This window comes from Macaca mulatta, chromosome 20, assembly GCF_049350105.2.
Source record: "Macaca mulatta isolate MMU2019108-1 chromosome 20, T2T-MMU8v2.0, whole genome shotgun sequence".
In the NCBI taxonomy this organism is placed as follows: domain Eukaryota; kingdom Metazoa; phylum Chordata; class Mammalia; order Primates; family Cercopithecidae; genus Macaca; species Macaca mulatta.
This window is the reverse complement of record NC_133425.1, coordinates 29671838-29698273: the sequence shown is the minus strand read 5'-3', so window position 1 is coordinate 29698273 and position 26436 is coordinate 29671838. Positions and strand designations below refer to the sequence as shown.

Here is a 26436-nt window from a genome sequence, read left to right as displayed (position 1 = left end):
TTATTATACTTTAAGTTGTAGGGTACATGTGCATAACGTGCGGGTTTATTACATATGTATACTTGTGCCATGTTGGTGTGCTGCACCCAGACAACTTCTTTTTAATGCGTCTCAGGATGCATGTGAGATTGATATTTACTAGGCACCATGTTGATGTTAGAAGGTCTGGGCGCCACCAGATGTTTTTACAATTCCTGTGAGCAGCTGCTACTAGTTGCCAAATGCCAGCAAGAATCAAGAAGACTCAGCTTCGCTGGGTGCGGTGGTTCATGCCTGTAATCCCAGCACTTTAGGAGGCCAACGCAGGAGGATGGCCAGAGGTGAGGAGTTCGAGACCTTCTCAGGAGGCTGAAGCACGATATTTGCTTAAACCCAGGAGGGAGAGGTTGCAGTGAGCCGAGATCGCACTACTGCCCTCCAGCCTGGCGACAGAACAAGATTCCATCTCAAAAAAAAAAAAAAAAAGAAAGAAAGAAATAGGCTCACTGGTTAGGACCTGAGGGTGAAGAGCTCTGAAGAGGGGCAAAGGCGGAGACTTCCTAACATCAGCATAGCTCATTATGGTGTGTCAGTTGTCATGGTGATGGGAAAGGATACCTGAACAGAGGAGCATCTGCAACCCACAGGGAGGCTGCATCTATCGGCTGGGATCCAGTTAGGCTGCATAACAGCAACCTCCACCTCTCAGGGACTCACAACACCATGTTGATTTCTCACTCACATCCATGTCCTCCATGGGACCGCTCTGTTCAATGCTATCTTCATTCCAGAGCCCAGTCTGAAGGAAAGCCTCAAGCTGAAACTTTTCGTCTCCAGACACAGAAGAGAGGAAAGGTAGCAGACCCCATGACGGCTCTTAAAGCTTCCTCTTGGAAGTGGCACATGTCATTTCCACTCAAAGTTCATGGTCTAGGCCGGGCGCGGTGGCTCAAGCCTGTAATCCCAGCACTTTGGGAGGCCGAGACGGGCGGATCACGAGTTCAGGAGATCGAGACCATCCTGGCTAACACGGTGAAACCCCGTCTCTACTAAAATACAAAAAAAATTAGCCGTGCGAGGTGGCGGGCGCCTGTACTCCCAGCTACTCGGGAGGCTGAGGCAGGAGAATGGCGTGAACCCGGGAGGCGGGGCTTGCAGTGAGCTGAGATCCGGCCATTGCACTCCAGCCTGGGCAACAGAGCTAGACTCCGTCTCAAAAAAAAAAAAAAAAAAAAGGTCATGGTCTAAAGCAAGCCATATAGCCAAACCTGATGTCAGTGAACTGGGGACTTAAAACCATTCTATATAGTGTAATGGGGAGCCGAGCAAGAAGACACGAGGCAGATGAGAACAGAGGTAGCTTTTATTGGGCTCGCGGGCGAGGTTCACTGGTCCCCTAGGAGGAGGGCCGAGGAAGTCACACGGAGGGCAGGTATCAGGGGCCTTTTGTAGGGCGAGGTAGGCGGGGTCTGTAGGTTTCGGTTTCTGAGGAATGAGGTGCCCAGGAGTTTGCACAGAGCGGGGAGTTTTGGCGGGCTCAGGGTGCTTTTCGCGCGCTGAAAAGTCCTAGCAGGAGGTCCCAGCGGGTAAAGTCCTGACAAGGGGCCCGCCATGTCAGGTGGTACCGCCATGTTGGGTCTAGGTCCCTGCCTAACATTCCGACTTCTTTCTAATAAGAAAAAGGGGCGACGTGTTCCTCTGGCTGCTTCCTGCTGGTATAGGTCATTGTGGGGTTCTTCGGAGGTCAGAACTCGGGTATAGGGTTGGAGTAGCATCTGATTGACAGTGACCCGGGAGACTTCCTTTATGTGGTCCTGGACGAAGCGGAGGACACAGGGAGCTATGAGTAGCAAGAAGCCAATGATTAGTAAGGGGCTTAGAAAGGGTAGGACCCAACCAGCTATAGACAACTGCCACCACCCAAATGAGGGCCCTGATCTGAGGTTTCTCTGGTGGAGCCCTTCCTGAATCTTTTCTAGAGTGAGGAGATTGGTTTCTACTAGTCCTGATTCACTGATGTAGTAGCAACATTCTTCATTGAGAACATGCAGGTGCCGCCCTTAGCGGCTGTAAGGAGGTCGAGTGCCCGACAGTTCTGGGCTGCCACCTGGGTGACTGAGGTGATCTGCTGTTGGAGGGAAGCCAAGGACTCCGCAGAAGCTTCGATTGCTACCTGTAATCGGGCTGAAAGGTCCTGAGAGGCCTGGACAGAATGAGTTAGGGCTCCGGTTCCTAGGCCGGAGGCTACCAGGGATGAGGCTAAAGAGACCCCGATCATCAATGGAAGGAATACTGCCCTTGCCTGGCGGGGTGGGCAGAGGGCAGGAGGGAGGATAGCTCGGCCTCACTGTACAGCGTGAGGCTGGGGACTAGGAAGATGGGAACGCATAGGGCAGTGTTGGGGGCATGGAGGGTTTTTGACAGGGTGGAATTGCACCAAAAATACCCACCTGGAGGGGCGGTTAGATTTAGAGGTGCAGATCCTGTCTGGTTGCACCAGGAAGCATTGGGGGTGGAGTAGCAAAAGGGGAATTGTTGCCTAAGCGGGTCTTGAAACAAGGGGACTTCTCCTGGGGTCCGGCCGGGGAGAGGGGAGGAGAGGGTTAGGTTAGAGGAGTTAAAAGGGTTGGGTAAGGGTACTGCAACCAGTGGGGGCTTATTCAAGGCTGCACACAGGAAACAGCGAGAGATGTTGTGTACCCCGGCCATGTGTACCACTTGAGCCCCTTCCCTGACTAAGGTTAGCAAGGAAAAAGGGTTGCTGCTGTCCTGGGGCTTGCTGCCTGGGTCGACTAGAGCTGAGATGGCTTCCTCCTGTTGTCTGATGTCAGCGGCCAGGCTGACAAGGCTGCTTACGACCCTGATGTAGGCCTTAAAGATCCTGAGTCGGGCCATGGGATAAGACTCACTCTGCCCTCGGTAAAGGCGGGCCTCAACCCCTGATGCCCAAGGGTCAGGGATGGTGAGGAAAAAGATAGACTTGAGGTTTGTAGTCAGCCGCACGGAGGAAGTGGGCTGCTGCCAGAGGGTTTCTTTGGTGTCCTGTATGGCCGAGTGAATGTTGCAGTAGTAGTAATGGAAGCCTCCATTGGTTTCAACCAAGTAGATCGACAGGCATCGTATGTCTGATCATATGTGAAACAAATGGCTGGGTGCCGCCAAATACGGAGCACACTGTTGAAGGAGGAGAAATTAAAGGTTACTTGGCTTTGGCACCCCTGGGGTTGGCAGTCTACTGTGGCTATGGTGAGGGAGCTCATGTGATTTCCCTGGGTCTAGGTCTCGGAAAGGTAGAACCTCCACTGGAATGGATTGGTGGGGGGAGTTTGGGCAGGAGTCTCACCTAGACTCGGGAGGACTAGGTGGCCGAGGAAGGTTAGGCAGAGGGTCGTTACCTGCGTGCATGAGTCATAACTTGGTAGGGGTAACAACCTGAATGGTCCAATTGTAATCATGTTGGGTGGGCGCCTTTTTCAGCTGGGACAGGTGATACCAGAAGGGAAGACCAAGGAGCTTGGCAGCGGTGGGAGTGGTGAGGATTACGGTGTATGGTCCTTCTCACCATGGAGATAAGGCTTGGGGTTGCAGCTGCTTGACCAGGACCAGGTCTCCAGGTACTGTGACGGTGGGATTCTCAAGGGTTGGGGAAGCGGGTGCAGGGAGACACCAGTCCGCGTGTTTTCTCAGAAGCTCGCGAAGGAGGGTTAAGTAAGGGAGGTAGGAGCCTAAGGAAGGGGAGAGGGCTAGCAGCTCCTGGAAGAGGAATGGGCGTCTGTACAGCAGCTCAAAACAGCTGAGCCCTGTGGGGGCCCGCGGAGCTGCCCTAAGACGAGTGAGAGCCAAGGGAAGGAGAGTCACCCACGAGAGGTGGGTTTCTAGAGTGAGTTTGGTTAGATGTAGTTTAAGGAGACTGTTTGCACGTTCTACCTTTCCAGATGACTGTGGATGGTAGGGAATGTGGAGCTTCCAGGTAATCTGGAGTGCGGCCACCACCTGCTGGGTGAGTTTAGAAATGAAGGCCAGACCATTGTCTGATTGGATGGTTCGGGGGAGACCAAACCTGGGGATGATGTGCTCTAGGAGAGTGGTTGCCGCGAACTCCACAGTTTCTCAGGTGATGGGGAAAGCCTCGATCCATCCTGAGAAGGTGTCAACCAAGGTCAGCAGGTAGCGGAATTTTTTATGGCGGGGCATGTGGGTAAAATCAAGTTTCCAATCTTCCCCTGGCTGGTGGCTCCTTAGCTGATGAGTGGGCCCTGGGTGCCTGAGCCTACCTTGGGGGTTAACGGCCGAACAGGTGGCACATTACTGATGTACCTTCCTAATTTGGGCCTGCAGTGAGGGGAGGTGAAGGATGGGCCCCAGGAAGTTATACATAGCCTTAGGCCCTATGTGGAGAGAGTGGTGTATGTCGGTCAATATACACACTGCCTGAGTCTGGGGGAGCGCTACTCAGCTGTCAATGAACACCCACCCATCCTCGCTCTGGGTAGCACTGGGATGGGCCATCAGGGTTTGAAGTTCCTGGGGAGAGTAGTCGGGGGAATATGTGGGGGAAAGAAAGAGTAAAGGCACTGGGGTAGGGGAGGAAGTGAGGGCGGTGGCCCGTGCGGTGGAATCAGCTAGGTTGTTACCCTGCGACACAGGATCCTTAGAATGCTGGTGGCTTTTACAGTGGATGATGGCTACCTTCTTGGGGGCCTGGAGAGCATCAAGCAACCTCTTTATAAGTGGTCCATTGACTACTGGCATCCCTTTGGTGGTAAGGAACCCACGCTCTTGCCAGAGAAGGGAGTGGGTCTGTGCAATAAGGTAGGCATATTTAGAGTCTGTGTAGATATTAACCCTCTGCCCTTTGGAGAGGAGTAGGGCACGAGTAAGGGCAGTGACTTCAGCCTTCTGGGAGGTGGTGCCTAAAGGCAAGGGCCTGGTTTCGACCGTCTGGGTTGCTGTTACAACAGCGTAGGCCGCCTGCTGGCAGCCATCAGAGGTTAAAACAGAACTCCCGTCCACGAACAGGGTATGGTCTGGGTGTTCTAATGGCTGTTCGGAAAGACTGTGGTGGGAGGGCGGCAAGGTGGTGAGAACCTCCAGGCACGAATATGCGGGGGCGGAATCGCACCCTGGAGTGGGCAAGAGGGTAGCAGGGTTTAGAGGGGATGAGGTGGTAAGGGTGATGTGAGGGTTTTCAATGAATAGCAGGTGAAACTGTTGAAGCCGGGACGGGGTGAGGTGGCTGAGACACTTGTGTGTGATGAGATCTGACAGTTGGTGAGAAGAGTAGACAGTAAGAGAATGTCCTAGGGTGATCTTGAGGGCCTCCTTGGTAAGTTCTGTGGCAGCCGCCAGGGCTCGCAGACAAGGTTGCCAGCCCTGGACCATGGGGTCTAACTGCTTGGAGAGATAGGCCACAGCCTGGTATGTGGATCCAACCGGCTGGGCTAGGAGGCCAGTAGTAACCTTTTGGCGCTCCTCAGTGAATGGATGGAAAGGCCGAAGGGGGTTGGGGAGAGAGAGAGCAGGGGCAGAAAGGAGACAGTCCTGAAGCTTCTTGAAAGAGTTGGCAACCAATAAGGGATCGGACAGCAGTCCGGTGGGCGCTTCCTTGGCAGCCTGGTAGAGGGGCTTGGCTAGGACCCCGAAGTTGGGAATCCAATGCCTGAAATACCCTACCGGTCCTAGGAAGGACAAGATCTCTTCCGCATCCTGAGGAGGCTGGAGAGTTTCAATGAGGCTTATTCTATCCGCCGTGAGGCTTTTTGTAGTGGGTCTGAGGAGTATACCTAGGTAGGTGACAGAAGGGGTGCAAAGCTGAGCCTTGGCCGGGGTAACCCGATAACCTCGGTCACCAAGAAAATTTAAAAGTGTAGCAGTATCTGCAAGGGAGCTCTCCCAGGAGGGACTACATAGTAATAAGTCATCTACATATTGCAATAGTATGCTGTGGGTAAGGGGACAGAGGCTAACATCCTGTGCCAGTGCCTGTCCAAAAAAATGGGGGCTATCTTGGAACCCTTGAGACAAAACAGTCCAAGTCAGCTGGGAAGAAATATGAGTGTCTGGATCTTCCCATGTAAAGGCAAAAAGAAAGTGTCAGTCGGGATGCAGGGGAATGGTGAAGAAGGCATCCTTTAGGTCAAGGACAGTAAAATGAGTGGTATCAGGGGGAATGCGCGAGAGAAGTGTATATGGGTTAGGAACAACTGGAAAGGTGGGGACTACTGCCTCATTGATGAGGCGTAGATCCTGCATGAGGCGGTAGGCCCCGGAGCTTTTCTTTACAGACAGGATAGGAGTATTGCATGGTGAGTTGGCAGGGACTAGAATGTGCTGCTGGAGCAGGCATGTGATGATGGGTTTTAGTCCCTGTCGGTGCTCAAGGGAGATAGGGAACTGGGGTCTAGAGGGAAACTTGGAGGGGTCCTTCAGCTGGATGCGGACTGGAGTATGGTGCTGGGCAATGATCAGGGTGGAGGTGTCCCACACCTTAGGGTTAATGGGGACCGGAAACAGGAGTGGGGTGTCAGCCTGGTGGGGTTTATCAGGTGAGAGGAGGGGAAAGAGGAGCGCGAGGTGCGGGGAGGGGTTGGGCCGGAAGTGAACTGAGGCCCCTAGCTTAGAGAGGAGGTCTCGTCCTAACAAGGGGACTAGGCATGAAGGATGATAAGAAATGAGTGCGAGAAGAGGGAGCCATCCAGGCGGCAAGACAGAGGAGGAGTCTGGCGGTAGATGGAGGGAGTGCCATCAATTCCCATGACCCTGACAACAGAGGGATGGCTGGGGCCACTGAAGGAAGGCAAAACAGAGTAGGTAGCCCCCGTATCCATAAGGAAGGCTATGGACTTACCCGCTACCTGGAGCATAACCCTGGGCTCGGCGAGAGTAAGAGAGGTTCCTGAGTCTGGGCCTCTTCAATCTTTGTCGGTGTCGAGGAGCTGGAAGACGCCTCCAGTACCTGGAGGAGGGTCGTCATGTGGAGGCGTAGCGACCGTCCTCAGGTTGGGGCAGTCTGACTTCCAATGGCCCATCTGCCCACAGCTTGGACAGGGGCGAGTTGGTTCCTTAGGGTTGGGGCACTGCTTGGCCCAGTGGCCTTTGTTGCTGCACTTGAAGCAGGCACCAGGTGGCGCTCGGGGAGTACCTCCTCTCTGAGAGCTCCTGGAGCCTGCCGGCCTCAGGGCTGCCACCAAGGCCTGGGTTTGGAGTTGTACCTTCTGTTTTAGCCTGGCCTGTTGCTGGGCCTCAGCTGCTTCCTCCCTGGAGTTGTAGACCTTGAAGGCCAGTTTGACTAAATCCTGGATGGGAGTTTGAGGGCCATCCTCCACCTTTTTAAATTTTTTCCAGCTATCCGGAGCCGACTGAGAAATAAAGTACATAGCCAAGACGGTTCCTCCTGCGGGGGAGGCAGGGTCAAGGCGGGTGTACTGAATGAGTGCCTCAGTCAGTCGGTTAAGAAAAACGGCCAGATTTTCATTTGAGCCATGGACTACCTCCTTTAATTTATCAAAGTTGACTGACTTATTGGAGGCTGCCTGCATGCTGGCAAGAAGGCACTGGACCATCATGTCTCGGTGGCAGCAGCCTGCCTGCCCAACCTGGTAGTCCTAGCCAGGCTCGGCAGAGGGCACCGCCTTGGTGCTGACTGGCATGGCAGGGTCAGTTAAATGAACCTGGTCATCATGCTTCCTGGCTGCTGCTAGGATATGCTCCCGTTTCTCAGGGGACAGGGTTGAGGTTATAATGACATGGAGATCATGCCAGGTGAGGTCATATGCTGGCATAGGTATCTGAACTCTTTGATATACAGAGTGGGGTTGGCTGAGAAAGAGACTACATGCTCTTCAATCTTAGACAGGTCTGCCCGCAAAAACGGCACATAGACCCGGACCACTCCTTCGGCGCCTGCCACTTCCCGCAAGGGGCACAGGAGGTCAGTCCTGGACCGGGTATGGGCTGAGACAGGCGAGCAGGAGGAGGAGGGAGGAGAGACAGGGTCCGTCAGGTTTGGTGGGGACACAGGAGGAGTGGAGGGAAGGGGTGGCGCCGACAAGGACGGAGACAACGACGGGTCAGAGTAAGGGGGAGGTTGAGCGGGGGACTGAAGGAGGGGTAGGGAAAGAGTATTGGGGGCTCAGAGAAGGAGGAAGAATTGTCCTTTTCCTTGCTTGAGGAAGTAGATTTCGTGAGCAAGACCTGGGCCAACGAACATTGCGCACAGAGGTCTGGGCAGGAGCGCAAGTCCCGAAAGGCCTGAACATAGGGTACCTCGGACCATTTGCCTAGTCTCTTGCAGAAGTTGGTCAGATCTATGAGGATGTTAAAGTCTAGAGTGCCTTCTGCAGGCCACTGAGACTGATTATCCAATTTATACTGCGGCCATGCCACTGTGCAGAAGAAAATAAGCCGCTTTTGTTTTAGGTCTTGGCTGAGACCTAAAGTCTGGAAATTAGCCAAGAGGCACCCCAGAGGGATTTTGGGTCTGGTTTGGACTGGGCAGCCCCCATGATCCTGAGGCGAGCAGTCCGGAGGCAACGGGAGCATCCTCTCACTGCCACGCGGAGTGCAGGGTATGGCAGCTTCCAGGGAGGTCAGACGTCTCCTAGTCCCCGGTGCCAAGGTCACAAGTGATGGACGGGGGAAGCCCTGACGCGGCCGCGTTTTTGGGCATGGACTTCTGGAGCCTGCAGGACGGGGGAAAACTTACCCAGCAGTGATCGAACTGAGTCTTGGATTTGGTAAAACATCTCCCGGCTCAGAGAGGAGGTCCTGGCTCAGGGAGAAGAGAGCCTGCCCGAACCGGCAGGGGTCCGGGGAGGGGTCTCCTCCCAGGTTTCGGCACCAATGTAATGGGGAGCTGAGCAAGAAGACATGAGGCAGATGAGAACAGAGGTAGCCTTTATTGGGCTTGCGGGCGAGGTTCACCGGTCCCCTAGGAGGAGGGCCGAGGAAGTCGCAGGCAGGGCAGGTATCCGGCCTTTTATAGGGCGAGGTAGGCGGGGTCTGTAGGTTTTGGTTTCCTGAGTTAGGTTTCGATTTCTGAGGAATGACGTGTCCAGGAGTTTGCGCAGAGCAGAGCGGGGAGTTTTGGCGAGCTCAGGGTGCCTTTCGTGCACTGAAAAGTCCTAGCAGGAAGTCTCAGCGGGTAAAGTCCCAACAAGGGGCCCGCCATGTCAGGTGGTACCACCATGTTGGGTCTAAATCCCTGCCTAACATATAGCAGGTCCCCAAAGAGAGGGCCAGTGAATACATGTGATTTTGTTTTGTTGGTTGTTTAGAGTCAGTGTCTTCTTGTGTTGCCCAGGCTGGAGTGCATGGGTGCATGGTGCAATCATAACTCACTGCAGCCTCTACCTCCTGAGCTTAAGCGATCCTCCCACCTCAGCCTGTAGCTACGACTACAGGCAAGCACCACCACGCCCAGCTAATTTTTTTTTATTGTTTTATTTTTTGTAGAGATAGGGTCTCACTATGTTGCCCATGCTGGTCTCAAACTCAGCCTCAAGTGATCCTCCTGCCTCACCCTCCCAAAGCACTGGGATTATAGGCATGAGCCACCGCACCCAGCCCAGTGAATGTTTTTGAACAATTATAAAATCTTCCCCCGTCTGCCCTCTTCCTTACAAATACTGCCTTTGCATTTTCTTCCATATGCAAAATAAATGCATCCCCTTCCGAAGGGAGACCACCTAAGTGACCCATCTGACATGGAATCAGCCTCAAGCCCAGGATCTCTAATAGTCTCTTCTATATCAGGTCCAGATGCAGCTTCTCTTGATTCAGAGACCTATGAGCTACAAAATAAAAGAGAGACAGAGACAAGTTATCTCTGTCCCATTTCTACACACACACACATATGCATGCACACATCCAACATACAAAGCAGAACAAGGACAGGAGAACGGCAGAGCACACTCCTGTTCAGAAGGAGGGACGGGGCCTGGCACGGAGTCTCATACCTGTAATCCCAGCACTTTGGGAGGCCAAGGCCAGTGGATCACCTGAGGTCAGGAGTTTGAGACCACCTTGGCCAACATGGTGAAAACAAAATTTAGCCAGGCACGGTGGCTCACGTCTGTAATTCCAGCACTTTGGGAGGCCGAGGGGGGCAGATCATGAGGTCAGCAGTTCGAGACCAGCCTGGCCAACATAGTGAAACCCGATCTCTACTAAAAATACAAAAAATTAGCCAGGCGTGGTGGCGGGCGCCTGTAGTCCCAGCTATTCAGGAGGCTGCGACAGGAGAATCGCTGGAACCCAGGAGGCAGAGGTTGCAGTGAGCCAAGATAGTGCCATTGCACTCCAACCTGGGCAACAAGAGTGAAACTCTGTCTCAAAAAAAAAAAAAGAAGAAGAAGAAGGAAGAAGGAGGAAGAAGAAGGAGGAAGAAGAAGGAGGAAGAAGAAGAAGGAAGAAGGGAGAAGGGAGAAGGGAGAAGGAGAAGAAGGGAGAAGGGAGGAGGAGGAGGAGGAGGAGGAGGAGGAGGAGGAGGAGGAGGAGGAGGAGAAGAAGAAGAAGAAGAAGAAGAAGAAGAAGAAGAAGAAGAAGAAGAAGAAGAAGAAGAAGAAGAAGAAGGAAAGAAGGAAGAAGAAGAAGAAGAAGAAGAAGAAGAAGAAGAAGAAGAAGAAGAAGAAGAAGAAGAAGAAGAAGAAGAAGAAGAAGAAGAAGAAGAAGAGAAGAAGAGGAAGAGGAAGAGGAAGAGGAAGAGGAAGAAGAAAGAAGAAAGAAGAAGAAAGAAGAAGAAGAAGAAGAAAGGACGGGAGACACACAGCAGGCTCTGGTCCCCAGTAAGTCTAAAGTGCTGTTAGGCAGATGTTGAGAAGAACCCCACCTTTCCCTGGGAGTGGGAAGAGTTCCCCAGTTCATTCTTCACCACATTCTTGGCTCTGCCCTTAGAGTGAACCACCCTTTTCCGCTTATTCTCCTTGGCCACAACTGAGAGGACACTGGAGGTTATGTCTTTCTGAAGTACAGTAGCTTTCTCAGTCTCCTTCATGCCCATAGAAATTTGGAGACCCATGGCCAGGTGTGGTGGCTCACACCTGTAATCCCAGCACTTTGGGAGGCTGAGGTGGGCGGATCACGAGGTCAAGAGATCGAGACCATCCTGGCGAACATGGTGAAACCCTGTCTCTACTAAAAATACACAAAAAAATTAACCAGGCATGGTGGCGGGTGCCTGCAGTCCCAGCTACTCAGGAGGCTGAGGCAGGAGAATGGCGTGAACCCGGCAAGCGGAGCTTGCAGTGAGCCGAGATCGTGCCACTGCACTCCAGCCTGGACGACAGAGCAAGACTCCGTCTCAAAAGAAAAGAAAACATAAATAAATAAATAAATAAATAGAGAGACCCAGGCCCGGCATGGTGGCTCACACCTGTAATCACAGCACTTTGAGAGGCTGAGGCAGGAGTATCACTTGAGGCCAGGATCGCTTGAAGCCAGCCTGGGCAACATACCGAGACCCCCATCTCTACCAAATAAAAAATAAAAACCTGAAATAGAAAAATTAGGCTGAGCATGGTGGCTCACACCTGTAATTCCATCACTTTGGGAAGCCAAGGAGGGAGAACTCCTTAAGACCAGAAGTTCAAGACCAGCTTGGGCAACAGGCTGAAACCCTGTCTACAAAAAATAGAAAAATTAGCCAGGCATGGTGGTGCACACCTGTAGTCCCAGCTACTCAGAAGGCTGAGGTGGGAGGATCACTGGAGCCCCAGAGGTGGAGGCTGCAGTGAGGCTTGATTGTGCCACTGCACTCCAGCTGGAGTGACAGAGCAAGACTTCATCTCAAGACAAAACAAAACAAAACAAAAATAGGCTGGGCATGGTGGTACACCACCTGCCTATAATGCCAGCACTTTGGGAGGCCAAGACAGGTGAATCGCTTGAGCTCAGGAGTTCGAGACCAGCCTGGGCAACATAGCAAGACCCTGTCTCTACCAAAAAAATACAAAAATTAGCCGGGCATGGTGGCACATACCTGTAGTCCCAGCTACTTGGAAGGCTGAGGTAGGTGGATCACTCAAGCCCAGGAAGTGAAGGTTGCAGTGAGCCAAGATCATGCCACTGTACTTCAGCCTGGGTGAGAATGAGATTTTGTTTCAAAAAAAACCCAAAAAACAAAAATTAGCCTGTTGGGGTGGCATGGGCCTGCAGTCCCAGCTACTTGGGAGGCTGAGGCAGGAGGATTGTGTGAGACCAGAAGTTCGAGGTTATAGTGAGCTGTGGTTGCCTCACTGCACTCCAGGCTGGGTGACACAGTGAGACCCAATCTCAAAAAAAAAAAAAAAGAAATTTGGGGACCTAAAAGTCGTACTAAGTCTTGAACACTCATGGTCAAAATTTAACCTGGTGTCTTTCTGTCAGGGTGAGGGGGTGTTAGGCAGTGGAAGCAGGGCAATTCCCTCCAAAACCGAACTTATGTATTTTACTCCATTCAGATCCGTGGGTCAACAGCATACCCATAATTGTTTTCTTTTTTTTTTTTTTTCTGAGACCGAGTCTCACTCTGTCGCCCAGGCTGGAGTGCAGTGGCATGACCTCCGCTCACTGCAAGCTCCGCCGCCTCCTGGGTTCACACCATTCTCCTGCCTCAGCCTTATGAGAAGCTGGGACTACAGGCGCCCGCCACCACGCCCAGCTAATTTTTTGTATTTTTAGTAGAGACGGGGTTGCGCCGTGTTAGCTAGGCTGGTCTCGATCTCCTGACCTCGTGATCCGCCCGCCTCAGCCTCCCAAAGTGCTGGAATTATAGGCGTGAGCCACTGCGCCTGGCCAAGATGAGCTACACTCTTAACCTCTTTTCTCCGAATCATCTTGACTAGCTGAGAGGATTTATTGGGAACCACTTTGATCAGTTTGGAGATTTTTACAAAGGACATAATAGCCACATACTTGATATGGCCCTTTCCACAAAGATGACTTTTAATCAAACCTTGTAGCTCAACCAGGGGCAGTGGCTGACACCTGTAATCCCAGCACTTTGGGAGGCCGAGGTGGGAGGATCACTTGAGGTCAGAAGTTTAAGACCAGCCTGGCCAACATGGTGAAACCCATCTCTACTGAAAATACAAAAATTAGCTGGGCGTGGTGGTGCACACCTGTAATCCCAGCTACTCGGCAGACTGAGTCAGGAGAAAGGCTTGAACCCAGAAGGTGGCCTTGGAAACAAGAGCAGGACTGTGTCTCAAAAAACAAAACAAAAACCTTGTGGCTCGGCCGGGCGCGGTGGCTCAAGCCTGTAATCCCAGCACTTTGGGAGGCCGAGATGGGCGGATCACAAGGTCAGGAGATCGAGACCATCCTGGCTAACACAGTGAAACCCTGTCTCTACTTAAAAAAAACAAACAAACAAAAAAAAAAACAACAAAAAATTAGCCAGGCGAGTGGCGGGCGCCTGTAGTCCCAGCTACTTGGGAGGCTGAGGCAGGAGAATGGCGTGAATCCAGGAGGCGGAGCTTGCAGTGAGCCCCGATTGCGCCACTGCACTCCAGCCTGGGCGACAGAGCGAGACTCTGTCTCAAAAAAAAAAAAAAAAGAAATTTAAAAACCCTTGTGGCTCAAGGACTTTCTCAGTTGTATCTTTTACTGGTTAAAAATGTGGATCGGCCGGGCGCGGTGGCTCAAGCCTGTAATCCCAGCACTTTGGGAGGCCGAGACGGGCGGATCATGAGGTCAGGAGATCGAGACCATCCTGGCTAACACAATGAAACCCCGTCTCCACTAAAAATACAAAAAAATTAGCCGGGCGTGGTGGCGGCGCCTGTAGTCCCAGCTACTCGGGAGGCTGAGGCAGGAGAATGGCGGGAACCTGGGAGGCGGAGCTTGCAGTGAGCCGAGATCGCGCCACTGCACTCCAGCCTGGGTGACAGAGCGAGACTCCGCCTCAAAAAAAAAAAAAAATAAAAATAAAAATAAAAATGTGGATCACTTGCCTCAAGTTTCTATATTCTCTTCCATTTCTGCTTAAAAACTGACCAATTAATTTCTGAGTCATCTCTTTCTTCCAGTAACTCCTCAAATGCATGCAACAGCAGCAACAGCATGCTACCAATATTCCCTTTCCCCAGTTCTTTACTTAAAGCCTAAAGCTCATTTGGTTATAAGCTTACAGTTTAACCAAACCCTTCACCATTGCATAACACATGTCACCATCTTTCCAACTTCCAATGACAGTTCCCTTACCAGCCACTGTCCAGCTCAACTTCAATGTCTCATAGTTTACATAGTTTAGTTTATTTATTTATTTATTTATTTATTTTATTTTTTTTTTTTTGAGACAGAGGCTTGCTCTGTCGCCCAGGCTGGAGTGCAGTGGCTCAATGTTGGCTCACAGCAACCTCCGCATCTGAGGTTCAATCGATTCTCCAGCCTCAGCCTCCTGAGTAGCTGGGATTACAGGTGCGTGCCACCACTCCCGGCTAATTTTTGTATTTTTAGTGGAGACAGGGTTTCACCATGTTTGCCAGGCTGGTCTCAAAATCCTGACCTCAGGTGATCCACCCGCCTCGGCCTCCCAAAGTGCTGGGATTACAGGCATGAGCCACCGTGCCTGGCTGGGTTTTTTTTTTTTTTTTTTTTTGAACCAGGCTGGAGTGCAGTGGCGCAATCTTGGCTCACTGCAACCTTTGCCACCTGGGCTCAAGTGATCCTCCCATCTCAGCCTCCCAAGTAGCTGGGACTACAGGCACATGCCACCACACCCGGCTAATTTTTAATATTTTATTTTTACTTTTTAATTTTTTTAGATGAAGTCTCACTCCATCATCCAGGCTGGAGTACAGTGGCGCAATCTTAGCTTACTGCAACCTCTGCCTCCTGGGTCCAAGTGATTCTCCTGCCTCAGCCTCTAGCTGGGATTACAGGCACCTATCACCATGCCTAGCTAATTTTTTTTTTTTTTTTTTTTTTTTTTTTTTTTTTTTTTTTTTTTTAGTAGAGACAGGGTTTTGTCATGTTGGCCAGGCTGGTTTCAAACTCTTAACCTTAGGTGACCCACCTGCCTTGGCCTCCCAAAATGCAGGGATTACAGGTGTGAGCCACCATGCCTGGCCTAGGCTTATTTTTTATTGTTGCAGCACACCATTTCTGGGTACTAATTCTGTAACAGTTTGTTTAAACATTCGGATGTGCTAACAAACAACCTCCATATATCAATGGCTCACAGCAAGAGAGATTTATTTCTTAAATTCCTTATCATTTTACAGGTAGGCTGTAGCCCAGCTTCACGTAATTGTCATTCTGGGTTGCAGGCTGAAAGAGAAGTCTAGATCTGGAAACTGCCAGGTTTATGAGCCTGAGCAGAGGGAGAAGAGATGGGAAACTGCTAGAGTACTCAATGGTGCCTAAAGCTTCTATGTGGAAGTGATACTTTACTTTTTTTTTTTTTTTTTTTTTGAGATGGAGTTTCACTTTTTGTCCAGGCTGGAGAGCAATAGCATGATCGGGGTTCATGCAACCTCCGCCTTCCGGGGTTCAAATGATTCTCCTGCCTCAGCCTTCCTAGCAGCTGGGATTACAGGTCTGTGCCACCATGCCTGGCTAATTTTGTACTTTTAGTAGAGATAGGGTTTCACCATGTTGGCCAGACTGGTCTCGAACTCTTGACCTCAGGTGATCTACCTGCCTCATCCTCCCAAAGTGCTGGGATTACAGGTGTGAGCCACTGTGCCCGGTCAATACTCATATTCCACTGGCCAAAGCAAGTCCTATAGCCAAGCCTATTGTAAGCAGCGAATGAGCGTGTAATGCTCCTATATGGAGGGGCCCAGCAGGGAAGGTAAGTACATATCTGGAACGGAGATGTCAATCACTGGCCTAGTCCACTCCTCCTCCAGCACATACACACGCTCTGCTGCAGCATTTTGTACTATGTCACCTCCTGCATCCATCTTAGCCAAGGGTAAAGTCTTGACTCAAGGGCAAAGTCTTTTTTCTTTTCTTTTCTTTCTTTCTTTTTTTTTTTTTTGAGACAGGGTCTTACTTTGTTGTCCAGGCTGGAATGCAGTGGTACAATGTTGGCTCACTGTGGTTTCAATCCCAGGCCCAAGCAATCCTCCCACTTCAGCCTCCCAAGTTGCTGGGACCACAAGCATGCACCACTGGCATGCACCTGGCTAATTTTAATTTTTTTTTTTTTTTTTTTTTTTTTTTTTGAGAGGGAGTTTCGCTCTTGTTGCCCAGGTTGGACTGCAATGGGGCAATCTTGGCTCACTGCAACCTCCGCCTCCCGAGTTCAAGTGATTCTCTTGCCTCAGCCTCCCAAGTAGGATTACAGGCCTGCGCCACCATATCCAGCTAACTTTTTGTATTTAGTAGAGATGGGGTTTTACCATGTTGGTCAGGCTGGTCTCGAACTCCTGACATCAGATGATCCACCCGCCTCGGCCTCCCAAAGTGCTGGGATTACAGGCATGAGCCACTGCACCCAACCTAATTTTAATTTTTGTAGAGATAGGGTCTTGTTATATTTCCCTGGCTGGTCTTTAACTCCTGGGCTCAAGCAATACTCCTGCTTTGGCATCCCAAAGTATTGGGATTACAAATGCGAACCACAGTGCAAAGTCTTGAGTTAAGGGCAGACAATTTCTAGGCAAGTAAATGTAATCTGGCCTGGAGAGTAGACCAGACCGATTCCTTTTCTTGGGAACTTGAACCACAATAGATTGAATGAGTGAGCTGCAGCTGACAGGCTGTGATACAAGATGGACTTGGAAATGTCACATCTAACCAAGACCCTGTTGCCTAAAAGTTGGGCTGACAGCAGCAAAGCTAGGATTTCAATGCAAACCCTGCCCTTAGACCCTCACTCAGGGCAGTTTTCCAAAGGGAAGAGATGTCCACAGGGGAGCCCATGGAATCTCCAGGGCATGCATCCACCTGTTCGCTTGCCTACCAGGTCTGCTCCAAACTCACCTGCTCAAAGACCTTCTATGGGTCCTGACAGCCCACAGGAAAAGTTCAAAGGATTGAGCCTGGCATCCGAGGCCACTGCTATCAGGCCACCTTTTCCAGGAGGTTCTGGACGGCTTTCTGGGTAAACAGGGGAGCTGCTTTTCAGGGGTGGTGCTGTCCAGCATGGCTAAGAAGTGGCACACACTGCACATGGACCCCCGATGCACGTGGATCCCCGATGCATAGACAGTGCATGCCGAGAGACTCTATCAGATCCCAGTAAGCACCACAGATCTTGCAATTTTACTCTGAAGGCAGAGAGGTGAGAGAGTGGATGAAGGCAGCCAACGGGACAGGAGTTTGCTGGAGATGCAAGCAGAGAATCAGGGAAGTCCAGAGGCCCTAGGTCCAAATCAGCTTTGTACTGGGGCAGCATCCGCCCGGCCCCACAACTCCCATCGGGTGGACACACCTAGATCGCATCTGCACACTCTTGAGAAAGTGGAGCTCCTTCCTGTAAAGCCTACGAAACACTGGACCTGCTGCACCCTCCTCAGCCACACAGCCTTCCAGTGTCTTTTGGGGGTTCGATCCAGCCCCTTGCGGTCTACAATCCAACCACTTCGGGGTATGTCTGTGCCTCGCCCTAAGGCCCCGCCCACACCTGCTTCCTAGACCTAAATGCCATTTGATGGGGCAGAGATCACTCTCCCAGGACCCTCCAGACTAATGCCCATGCTCTTCAGAGACAACACTTAGGTCCCGCTGGCCAATTGCAACCAAACCACGGCCTCGGCCACGCCCCATGCACAGCTCGCCCAGTTGCGGGTGATCTCGCCCAATTGCCGGTGATCTCGGACAGGACAACCCGCACTCCAGGGCCACCGGGAGGCTCTGCGGGGCCGCCAGCCTCCATGGAGGCAGAGCAGTCGGGGGTCGGCCAGGCCCGGCCCTCGGGCCCAATTCCGCCCTCCTGCCCTTCCCCTAGCCCAGTCCAGGGCCCGGTCCAACGTGCATCAGCGAAGCCACATCCAGCGCTTCCGCGAGGCGGTCTCCCATGCGTGGCAATGCGGGACTGAGCCCGCCAGACTGGGCAGCTAGGAGCAGCGGCAGCGGCAGCAACAGCAGGGGCCTGTAGGATTGAAAGTGGGATGGACTGGGCGGCTGCGACGCAGTCCCCAGACCTTGGAGGTCAGAGCTAGGCGCCACCCTACTGCAAACAGGCAGGAGCCAGGAGCCGGTTTACCCTTTAAAACTAGGTGTCAGGAACAGGAGCCACGTCCACTCCAAAAATTAGGCATCAGGACTAGGAGCCCTTAGAAATTTAGTCAGGGCTGGCGGGGCGCGGTGGCTCACGCCTGTAATCCCAGCACTTTGGGAGGCCGAGGCAGGTGGATCACGAGGTCAGGAGATGGAGACCATCCTGGCTAACATGGTGAAATGTTCGTCTCTACTAAAAATACAAAAATACAAAAAATTAGCCGGGTGGTGGCGGACGCCTGTAGTCCCAGCTACTCGGGATGCTGAGGCAGGAGAATGGCGTGAACCCGGGAGGCGGAGCTTGCAGTGAGCTGAGACAGCGCCACTGCACTCCAGCCTAGGCGAAAGAGCAAGACTCTGTCTCAAAAAGAAAAAAAAAAAAGAAAGAAATTTAGTCAGGCTTGGATCTCAGGTACCTTATGGAAGAAATCAGGGGTCAGGCTTATCTGCTGCCACTTACTGCTTCAGCCAGGTATCCCTCAGCCACCAGGTGCACTGATCCAGGATCACCAGCTCTCTATGCTGCTGCTGATTATTATTATTATTATTATTTTCTTTTTTTTTGAGATGGGGTCTAACTGTCGCCCAGGCTGGAGTGCAGTGGTGCAATCTTGGCTCACTGCAAGCTCCACCTCCTGGGTTCACGCCATTCTCCTGCCTCAGCCTCCCGAGTAGCTAGGACTACAGGCGCCTGCCACTATGCCCAGCTAATTTTTTTGTATTTTTAGTAGAGATGGGGTTTCACCGTGTTAGCCAGGATGGTCTCGATCTCCTGACTTCGTGATCCGCCCGCCTCAGCCTCCCACAGTGGTGGGATTACAGGCACCCCGCCTATTATTGAGACAGGGTCTCACTCTGTCACCCAGGATGGAGTGCAGTGGGATGACCATGGCTCACTGCAGCCTTAATCTCCTGGGCTCAAGCGATCCTCCCACCTCAGCCTTTGGAGTAGTTGGGACGACAAACACTTACCATCACGCCTGGCTAATTTTTAAAATTATTATTCTCTAAAGAGAAGAGGTTGCACCATCCTGCCTAGGCTGGTCTCAAGCTCCTGGGCTCAAGAGATCCTCCTGCCTGGGCCTCCCAAAGTGCTGAGATTATTGGTGTGGGCCACCACGCCCTGCCTGAACTCTTATGTAAAAGATGATGCTTTTGTTGGTCACAGGGCCCAGCCTCCTGTGCTTTCTGCCTGGCAACCTCTTCCCCAGCTTCTCTCCATAACTAGATTCTCCCCACTTAACATTCCACTCCAATGTCATCCCTGCTGAAACCAGACCATCCCTGTCCACTGCATCCAAAGTGACAGCCTCAATTAGGCAGTTCTTCATGGTGCCTCTTCCTCTGGGCCACAAGAAGGCCCACTGATGCCCCCAACACACCGCCATCTCACCTGCATCCCAGCCTGGCCTGGTCAGCCTTATTTCCAAGACAGATACTCACAGTGGCATTTTCCCGGGGACAGTACTGAGCGAGGAGCTAGATGCAGGTGTTACCCCTCCCTGCCTACCCATTCCTATGGGGGTGCAGAAAGGCAGAGCCAGCCTGCTGTGGGCACAGCACCCATGGCAGTTTGACCTGAGCAGCCGGGGCTGGACCTGGCCCTGGCCCTGGCCCTGGGGACGTCCAGGAGGTAGGGAGGTTGGATGCCCGGAAGCCTTGGGCCAGCCCTTCCAGGAACACACGTGCACAGGGCTTTCTATGCTCTTTTTTGTTTTTTAATTTTTTACAAAACTGTGTGTCCCGACCAATCAGGACAGTGCAGGCCTCCCCCAGGCACTGAGGCCTGAAGGAGGAGGCCACCATGAATGAGCAGCTGCCAACCCCAGAAGAACTGTCTGCCCTTCTGCATAGGGGCCAGTGTGAGGAAGGGGTCCAGCTGGAGGCTCTGCCCTGTCCCCCAGGCTGCTGGGAGAGAAGGCCAGGCCCTGGGTCCCTGGTGCTCCTAGTGCCTGTAAGGAAAGGAGGGAGAACAGGGTCTGAGGGAGAAGGGAGGGCTGGGGCCAGGGCTGGGGCAGGCCAGAGGGCAGCCCACAACATCTCACCAACAATGTGTGACATTATCCAACCACTGTGACGCCAATGATGACTGCTAGGAGGACGACGGTGATGGACACACAGATGGCAATCAAGACTTTCTTCTGTGGGAGAGGAGGGGGTCAGGGAAGTCACACAGGGTGCCTGGGGCAGAGGCTGGGCCTGGGAGGCTCACCTTCCTCGCCTTCTTCTGGTTCTCCAGGGCTGTCTTGACGTGCTCCTGCCCGCGTTCCACGTAGTCCGCTGAGCTCAGGATGTTCTTCTCAATCCGATTGATCATCTCCCCCTGCTCAGAGGATGGGGTGATTCAGGGAGGTAAGGATGCCTTTGCCCACCCCACCCCAGATGACTGAAGAGCATTCCTGGCAGGAAAAAAAAAGATTGCACTAACAAAGACAAGGGCAAGACTCGATCTGACAAAAGTTCAGGCTCCTTGGAGATGGCTTCCAGGTCCCTTCTATCATGTAGTCCCTTGTCCCCTGCTCGCTTATCCCATATGACCTCTATCTGCAGTGGTAGCTTGGAGCTAAGGACCTCAAATGGCTCATACCTTTCACAGATGGTGAACTGTGCCTTCACAAATCTGTCTGAATTTACCCATTCTTCCAGGCCTATCTACAGCTGCTGCAAAGCCCTCCCTATCCCTGCCTCCTCCTGGCACCACCAGCCTCAGGTCTCAGTGCTCCTACTGAATGAGATCTCTTTCCTGTAAGTCTCAGCTGCAAAAGGGCATTGGTTGTAGCATGACTGAGGCCAGCTCCTCCAGGACAGGGCTGGAAGCTCAACTCAACTCACGCAACCAGGGCCAGGGGAACACCGCCCCCACCCCAGCCTTGTACAGATGTTAGGAGGCAGCCCCTCTAAGGCAACTCTGACTGAACCTCTGAGAGGTATCAGGGTGGATGCTGTTAGTGGAGGGGGAGCCAGGGCTGGGGCCAGACCTGGGCAGGCTCAAGTTTTGGAGAGAGGGCAGGGTGCTATGCAGAAGGGAGTGGGTATCTGGGTAGCAGCAGAGGCAGGCGCCATTCTCGGGGTACAGCTAAAGATAAGAATAAGCACCAATTTGGGGGGATGGCCAAACCTGGAAGACACAAAAGCCTCAGGGAGAGAATCTAAGGGTGGCAGGAGGCTGGCAGTTTGGACTGAGCCTGGTATCACGTCTGGGGCTGCGCGGGGCACTCACCTGCATCTCCACTTCAGAAGCCAGAAAAGTGAAGATATCGTGCAGCTCACGAATACTGCGTTCAAGCTGCTGGATCTCACTGTGCCGGGCCGAGATCTCATTTAAGGCCTGTCGAGTCACCTGTGTGTCCTTCAGGATCTAGGGGGTGGACAGGAGTGGGGCAACTGTTCACAGGGAGACCGACAGCAGGTCAGAAGCTCCTGTTGAACTTCTGGGTAGCCCTCAGCCTGGAATCTGATGGGTGACTCCAGGTTAGCTAATTAATTCCCTTAGGGGCCTCAGGGTCCCCTCAATCAGAAAGGGACATAGCAAGCGGAGTCCAGTGGCTCACACCTATAGTCCCAGCTACTCGGGAGGCTGAGACAGGAGGATCACCTGAGCCCAGAAGGTCAAGAACGGGATAGGAATCAGAGGAGATGGGAGGCACAGCAGAGAGGGGCTGGCTGTGGCCACTCACATTGGACACAAACACCTCGCTCTGCCCACTATCCAGCATCTGCTCCAGCTCCTCGTCAGATACCATCCCAGCATTGGCTGTGAAGGAAAAGGCCAGGCTCAGGGCTGGGTTGGGATTACCTGCCCCTGCAGGCCAGGCTGGGCACACACAACTCACTGATCTTCAGCTGCCTCCGGATCCGCTCCACGTTCTTCTCCCGGTATTCGGACTGCATTGAATTGCACTTGTTGATGAGCTCCACGAATTGCTGGGACAGGACCCCATGCTAAAGATGAAGAATATAGGCTGGGTGCCCCGGGAGGATCCTTGCCCGGTCTGGGCCTCGGCAATCCCATAGTAAAGTGAGCAAATAGCATGAGCTCTTATGCGGGGTCTGCCACCTTAACCACTTTGTGATGACCTTGACAGGCTCCCCCATTTCTCTTAGACAAAAAGCCAAAGCCCTTAGCAAGTCTATGTGGCCCTCCATGATCTTTTTTATTTTTATTTATTTATTATTTATTTTTTGAGACAGAGTTTCGTTCTTATTGCCCAGGCTGGAGTGCAGTGGCGCAATCTTGGTTCACCACAACCTTGGCCTCCTGGGTTCAAGCGATTCTCTTGCCTCAGCCTCCCAAGTAGCTGGGACTACAGATGAACATCACCATGCATGGTTAATTTTTATATTTTTAGTAGAGATGGGGTTTCACCATGTTGGCCAGGATGGTCTCAATCTCTTGACCTCAGGTGATCCACCCACCTCAGCCTCCCAAAGTGCTGGGATTACAAGTGTGAGCCACTGCACCTGGCCTATTTTTATTTTTAATAGAGACAGGGTTGACCCGCACGGTGGCTCATGCTTGTAATCTCAGCACTTTGGGAGGCTGAGGTAGGCAGATCACCTGAGGTCGGAGTTCAAGACCAGCCTGGCCAACATGGTGAAACCCCATCTCTACTAAAAATACAAAAATTAACTGGGTGCAGTGGTGGGTGCCTGTAGTCCCAGCTACTTGGGAGGCTGAAGCAGGAGAATGGCTTGAACTCAGGAGGCGGAGGCTGCAGTGAGCAGAGATGGCACCACTGCACTCCAGCCTGGGTGACAGAGTGAGACCTTGTCTCAAAAAAAAAAAAACAGAGAGAGATGGGGTCTCGCAATGTTGCCCAGGCTGGTCTCAAACGCCTGGGCTCAACCAATCCTCCCACCTCAGCCTCCAAAGTGCTGGGATCACAGGTGTGAGCCAAGGTGCACGGCCAGCCCTCTCTGATCTTGCTTCCTCTTACTGTTCCCTCCCTCTGCCCATCCACATTGGTCTCCTTACAGCCCTCCCTAGACAAAGCACACTCTCAGCTTAAACCTTTGCATTCACTTCTCATTCTACCTAGAATGCCCATTCCCCGCAAACACCTTTAAGTCTTTTGTTCAGATGTCACCTTCTGAATGAAGCTTCCTCCACTTGCTTTCAACTGCAACGCTACCCTCCTCCAGCATGCTCAGTCCCTCTTCCGCTGCTCTTTTTTCCTTAATGCTTATTATGTTCTAAATAATTCACTTATTTATTATGGTGATTGTCTACACCAGAAGGGAAGTTCCATGAGGATAGGGATCATTGATTCACTGCTGTACCCTAAACAGTTCCAAAAAGGTCTGGCACACAGTAGGCACCCAATATGTAACTGCTGAATGCTTGCTGAATGCCAACCTTGCTGCCTACACCACAGTTCCTATGCCTAGAGATGAACATGCTGCCTGGGCGAAACAGGTGCAACAGGCCCACATGGGCCCTCGACCACTCATGCCAATCACCACCAGAGGCTTCCCCAGAAACACTGGCTCTGGGGCATCTGCTCTGCCTTGCCCCTTCTCCTGAGACCTTAAATATGCTCATTCCTTGGAGTTCCTTTTCCAGAGATACATCTGCTCTCCTGGTTCCAGCTGCACCCTTCCAAGATGCCCAAGCTGTTTCATCTTCAATCTGGGGTCTTTGCTGAGCCCTGGGCTCAACTACTCCAACCCTGACCTCTTGGTATCCTCCTCACTGGGGACACAAAGAGGGCCAGTCAGATCACTGCAAATCTCCTTACTAAGATATCACCCCAGGGGCCGTGCACGGTGGCTCATGCCTGTAATCATAGCACTTTGGGAGGCCAAAGCAGGTGGATCACTTGAGGACTTGAGGTCAGGAGTTCAAGACCAGCCTGGCCAACATGGTGAAACCTCATTTCTACCAAAAATATAAAAAACTAGCCAGGTGTGGTGGTGTACACCTGTAATCCCAGCTACTTGTGAGGCTGAGGGAGGATTATCGCTTGAAGGAGGTGGAGGTTGCAGTCAGCCAAGACTGTGCCACTGTACTCCAGCCTGGGCGACAGAGAGAGACTCCATCTCAAAAAAATAATAATAATTTTTAAAAAAAAGATATTACACCAGGGGAGTTCCTCTTCAGTGTCGCCCCAGGGAAGTTCCACTTCCTGACTTCTTGAATTCCACCTGTGGGACTAAGGATGTCCCTGTCACACAGATAGCAAACCTGCCAGTCAATTTGTGACTTCTCACTCTCCTTCCCTGGGCAGCGCCATTAGCCACCAGATCCCACGTGAGTAATGTCTTTATCCCCTATTGAACCCTAACTCCTCATGTTGACTCCTAGAAAACACGTGTCCCAGCTGGGCGCAGTGGCTCACGCCTGTAATTCCAGCACTTTGGGAGGCCAAGGCAGGAGGGTCACCTGAGGTCAGGAGTTCGAGACCAGCCTGGCCAACATGGGGAAACCCCGTCTCTACTAAAAATACAAAAATTAACTCGGCATGGTGGTGTCCGCCTGTAATCCCAGCTATTCAGGAGGCTGAGGCAAAAAGAAAAGAAAACGTGTCCCACAGTCAAGCCTAGGTCTTGTCTGGGGTCAATAAGTAACTTCTTATTGAATGGAAGAAAATAAAGCAGGGTGTTATAACCGGACTGAGCATCAGGAGACCTGGTTTCCTGACCTTGAGCAAGTTCTTTCTCTCTCTGAGCTCAGGTTCCCCACTTGGAAAAATCATCCAATTGGACTCCATGACATCTACAGGCCCTTCCTTCATACATCTGTCATCTAATACTTCATGAAACATTTGCTGAAATGTCATTTCTGAGAAAAAAAACCCACCTGGGTTTTTCTCATTCTTGTGTTGATGGAGTTATAGTTCTCATCAGCTTCCTCCTTCTGGGGCTCTATGGCTGTGGGAAGACACAGGGGTATTGGGGGTACTTGTCTCCATAGGATTTTTAGGGAAATATAATTTATCATAAAATGACTAAGGCTGAGCCTCCAAGAGGAGAAAGTAAGTTTATTTTTCTTTGCATTACATCACTTGAGTTCCCGTAGGAATGCAGAGGCCACCTAACAAAACCCCATCTCCCTGCCCAAAGAATGCCCAGTGGGCAGTGATAACTGTGTAAGTAAATGGTTTCATTGTAAATAAAAGAACCTGAGAGACTGCCTTGTGCTGTGGAGAGTACAATGGCCTGGAGGCCAGAAGACAGAGATGCTAGAACCAGGCCTGCTGTGTGACCTGGATATATCACTGGCTTCTCTGGGCCACACACTCCCCAGATATACCAACAACAGGGCAGGATCAGAGGGAAGGATCTGCCTGAGGTCCCAGTAGCTCACCCTTCAGCTGCAGGCGGATCTCCCTCCCCAGCTGTTTGATCTCGTCGCGCAGGTTCTGCAGCTCCTGCTTCATGCCTGAATAAGAGAAGGCCACGACTCCCAAACAGCAGCCCCCACCTCAACAAACCACCCTGGCCACCACCTGCGTGGAACTACAACCCCCACAATCCCTGGGGCGGAGCATGCGCTATGCAGCCGGGGTTTCACTCACTCTCCTCAGGAAGGGGCGTGGCCAGGATGGTGACCTGCTGTTTCTCCAACTCCTGGACTTTATTCCCCAGCTTGACAATAGTCTGCCGAATTGTCCGGACCTGGGGAGGGTGACCGAGAGGGCTGAAAGAGATATGGGGTACTCCAGACCACGCTGCTCCTCGGGTCCTCCTACCCCCTCGCGAATCCAGGCCAAGACTCCATCCCCTTACCTTCTGGAAGAACTCCTCGTCCGGGCTCCCCAGCCGTGCCGTGCCCGGGTGCACCACCAGCGCGACTCGCTCCTTGTCCTCTTCGTCCGAGCTGTCATCCCCCTGCCAGGCCCGGAGTCATTGGCACCACTGTTTCGCTGCGGCTGTCACCCCGCAGGACCCACAGGCTTCCGGGACTTTCCTTCCTGGCCATCAGCCACCCCTCCCTACCCCGAAGACCAGGAGTCCTGCGTTCCAGTTCGTCCGCGCGCCCCCATCCCCGCTGCCCTGGCGTCTCACCTGCCTCAGCTCGTGGGTCCTGTCCCGCATGGCGGCCTGAGCTCTCCCTCCCCGGCGTCAGACCGGGAGGCCGGCAAACTTGGAATACCCGTACCCCACTCACACTCTGACACTCCCCTCCCTCCCCCTGTGGACCCCAACACCCCCACGAGCCACCAGAGCCTCCGTCCCTTGCACCGCCCACAGTCAATGGGAAGGCGCCGACCCCGGGGACCCCCCAAGGTTCCACAGGTTGGAATTCCCTTTTCTTCCCCCCTCCAGCTCCCGCAGCCTCAGCCCCGCCCCTCCGTGATAAATTCG

The 26436-nt window shown here is 52.4% G+C and overlaps 1 protein-coding gene and 1 long non-coding RNA gene across 7 annotated transcripts; both read right to left on the bottom strand.

Annotated features, from left to right (window-relative positions):
- Positions 1-1324: 1324 nt before the first annotated feature.
- LOC144337997 (uncharacterized) lies at positions 1325-8935 on the bottom strand. Of its 2 annotated transcripts, XR_013411703.1 has the most exons (4): positions 8684-8935; positions 6827-6934; positions 2889-3153; positions 1325-1819 (listed from the first exon to the last, which is right to left on the bottom strand). It is a non-coding gene; the product is annotated as an uncharacterized LOC144337997 (long non-coding RNA). The 2 variants fall into 2 exon arrangements; XR_013411702.1 differs by lacking the exon at positions 2889-3153 and having other exon boundaries at positions 8684-8933.
- Positions 8936-9652: 717 nt separating this feature from the next.
- On the bottom strand, positions 9653-26435 carry STX4 (syntaxin 4). Of its 5 annotated transcripts, none has more exons than XM_077985984.1 (11): positions 26137-26435; positions 25858-25959; positions 25647-25768; positions 25436-25510; positions 24929-24999; positions 21963-22071; positions 21807-21883; positions 21350-21487; positions 20342-20452; positions 20175-20270; positions 17150-18001 (listed from the first exon to the last, which is right to left on the bottom strand). In XM_077985984.1, the coding sequence occupies exons 2-10, from the start codon at positions 25953-25955 to the stop codon at positions 20190-20192; spliced, it is 882 nt and encodes a 293-aa protein (XP_077842110.1). In that variant the 5' UTR covers positions 25956-25959; positions 26137-26435; the 3' UTR covers positions 17150-18001; positions 20175-20189. The 5 variants fall into 5 exon arrangements, with proteins under 5 accessions (XP_028696480.1, XP_077842110.1, XP_028696479.1 ...); XM_028840646.2 differs by having other exon boundaries at positions 25647-25746; XM_015126014.3 differs by lacking the exon at positions 17150-18001 and adding an exon at positions 19826-20081.
- Between the last annotated feature and the right edge of the window lies 1 nt (position 26436).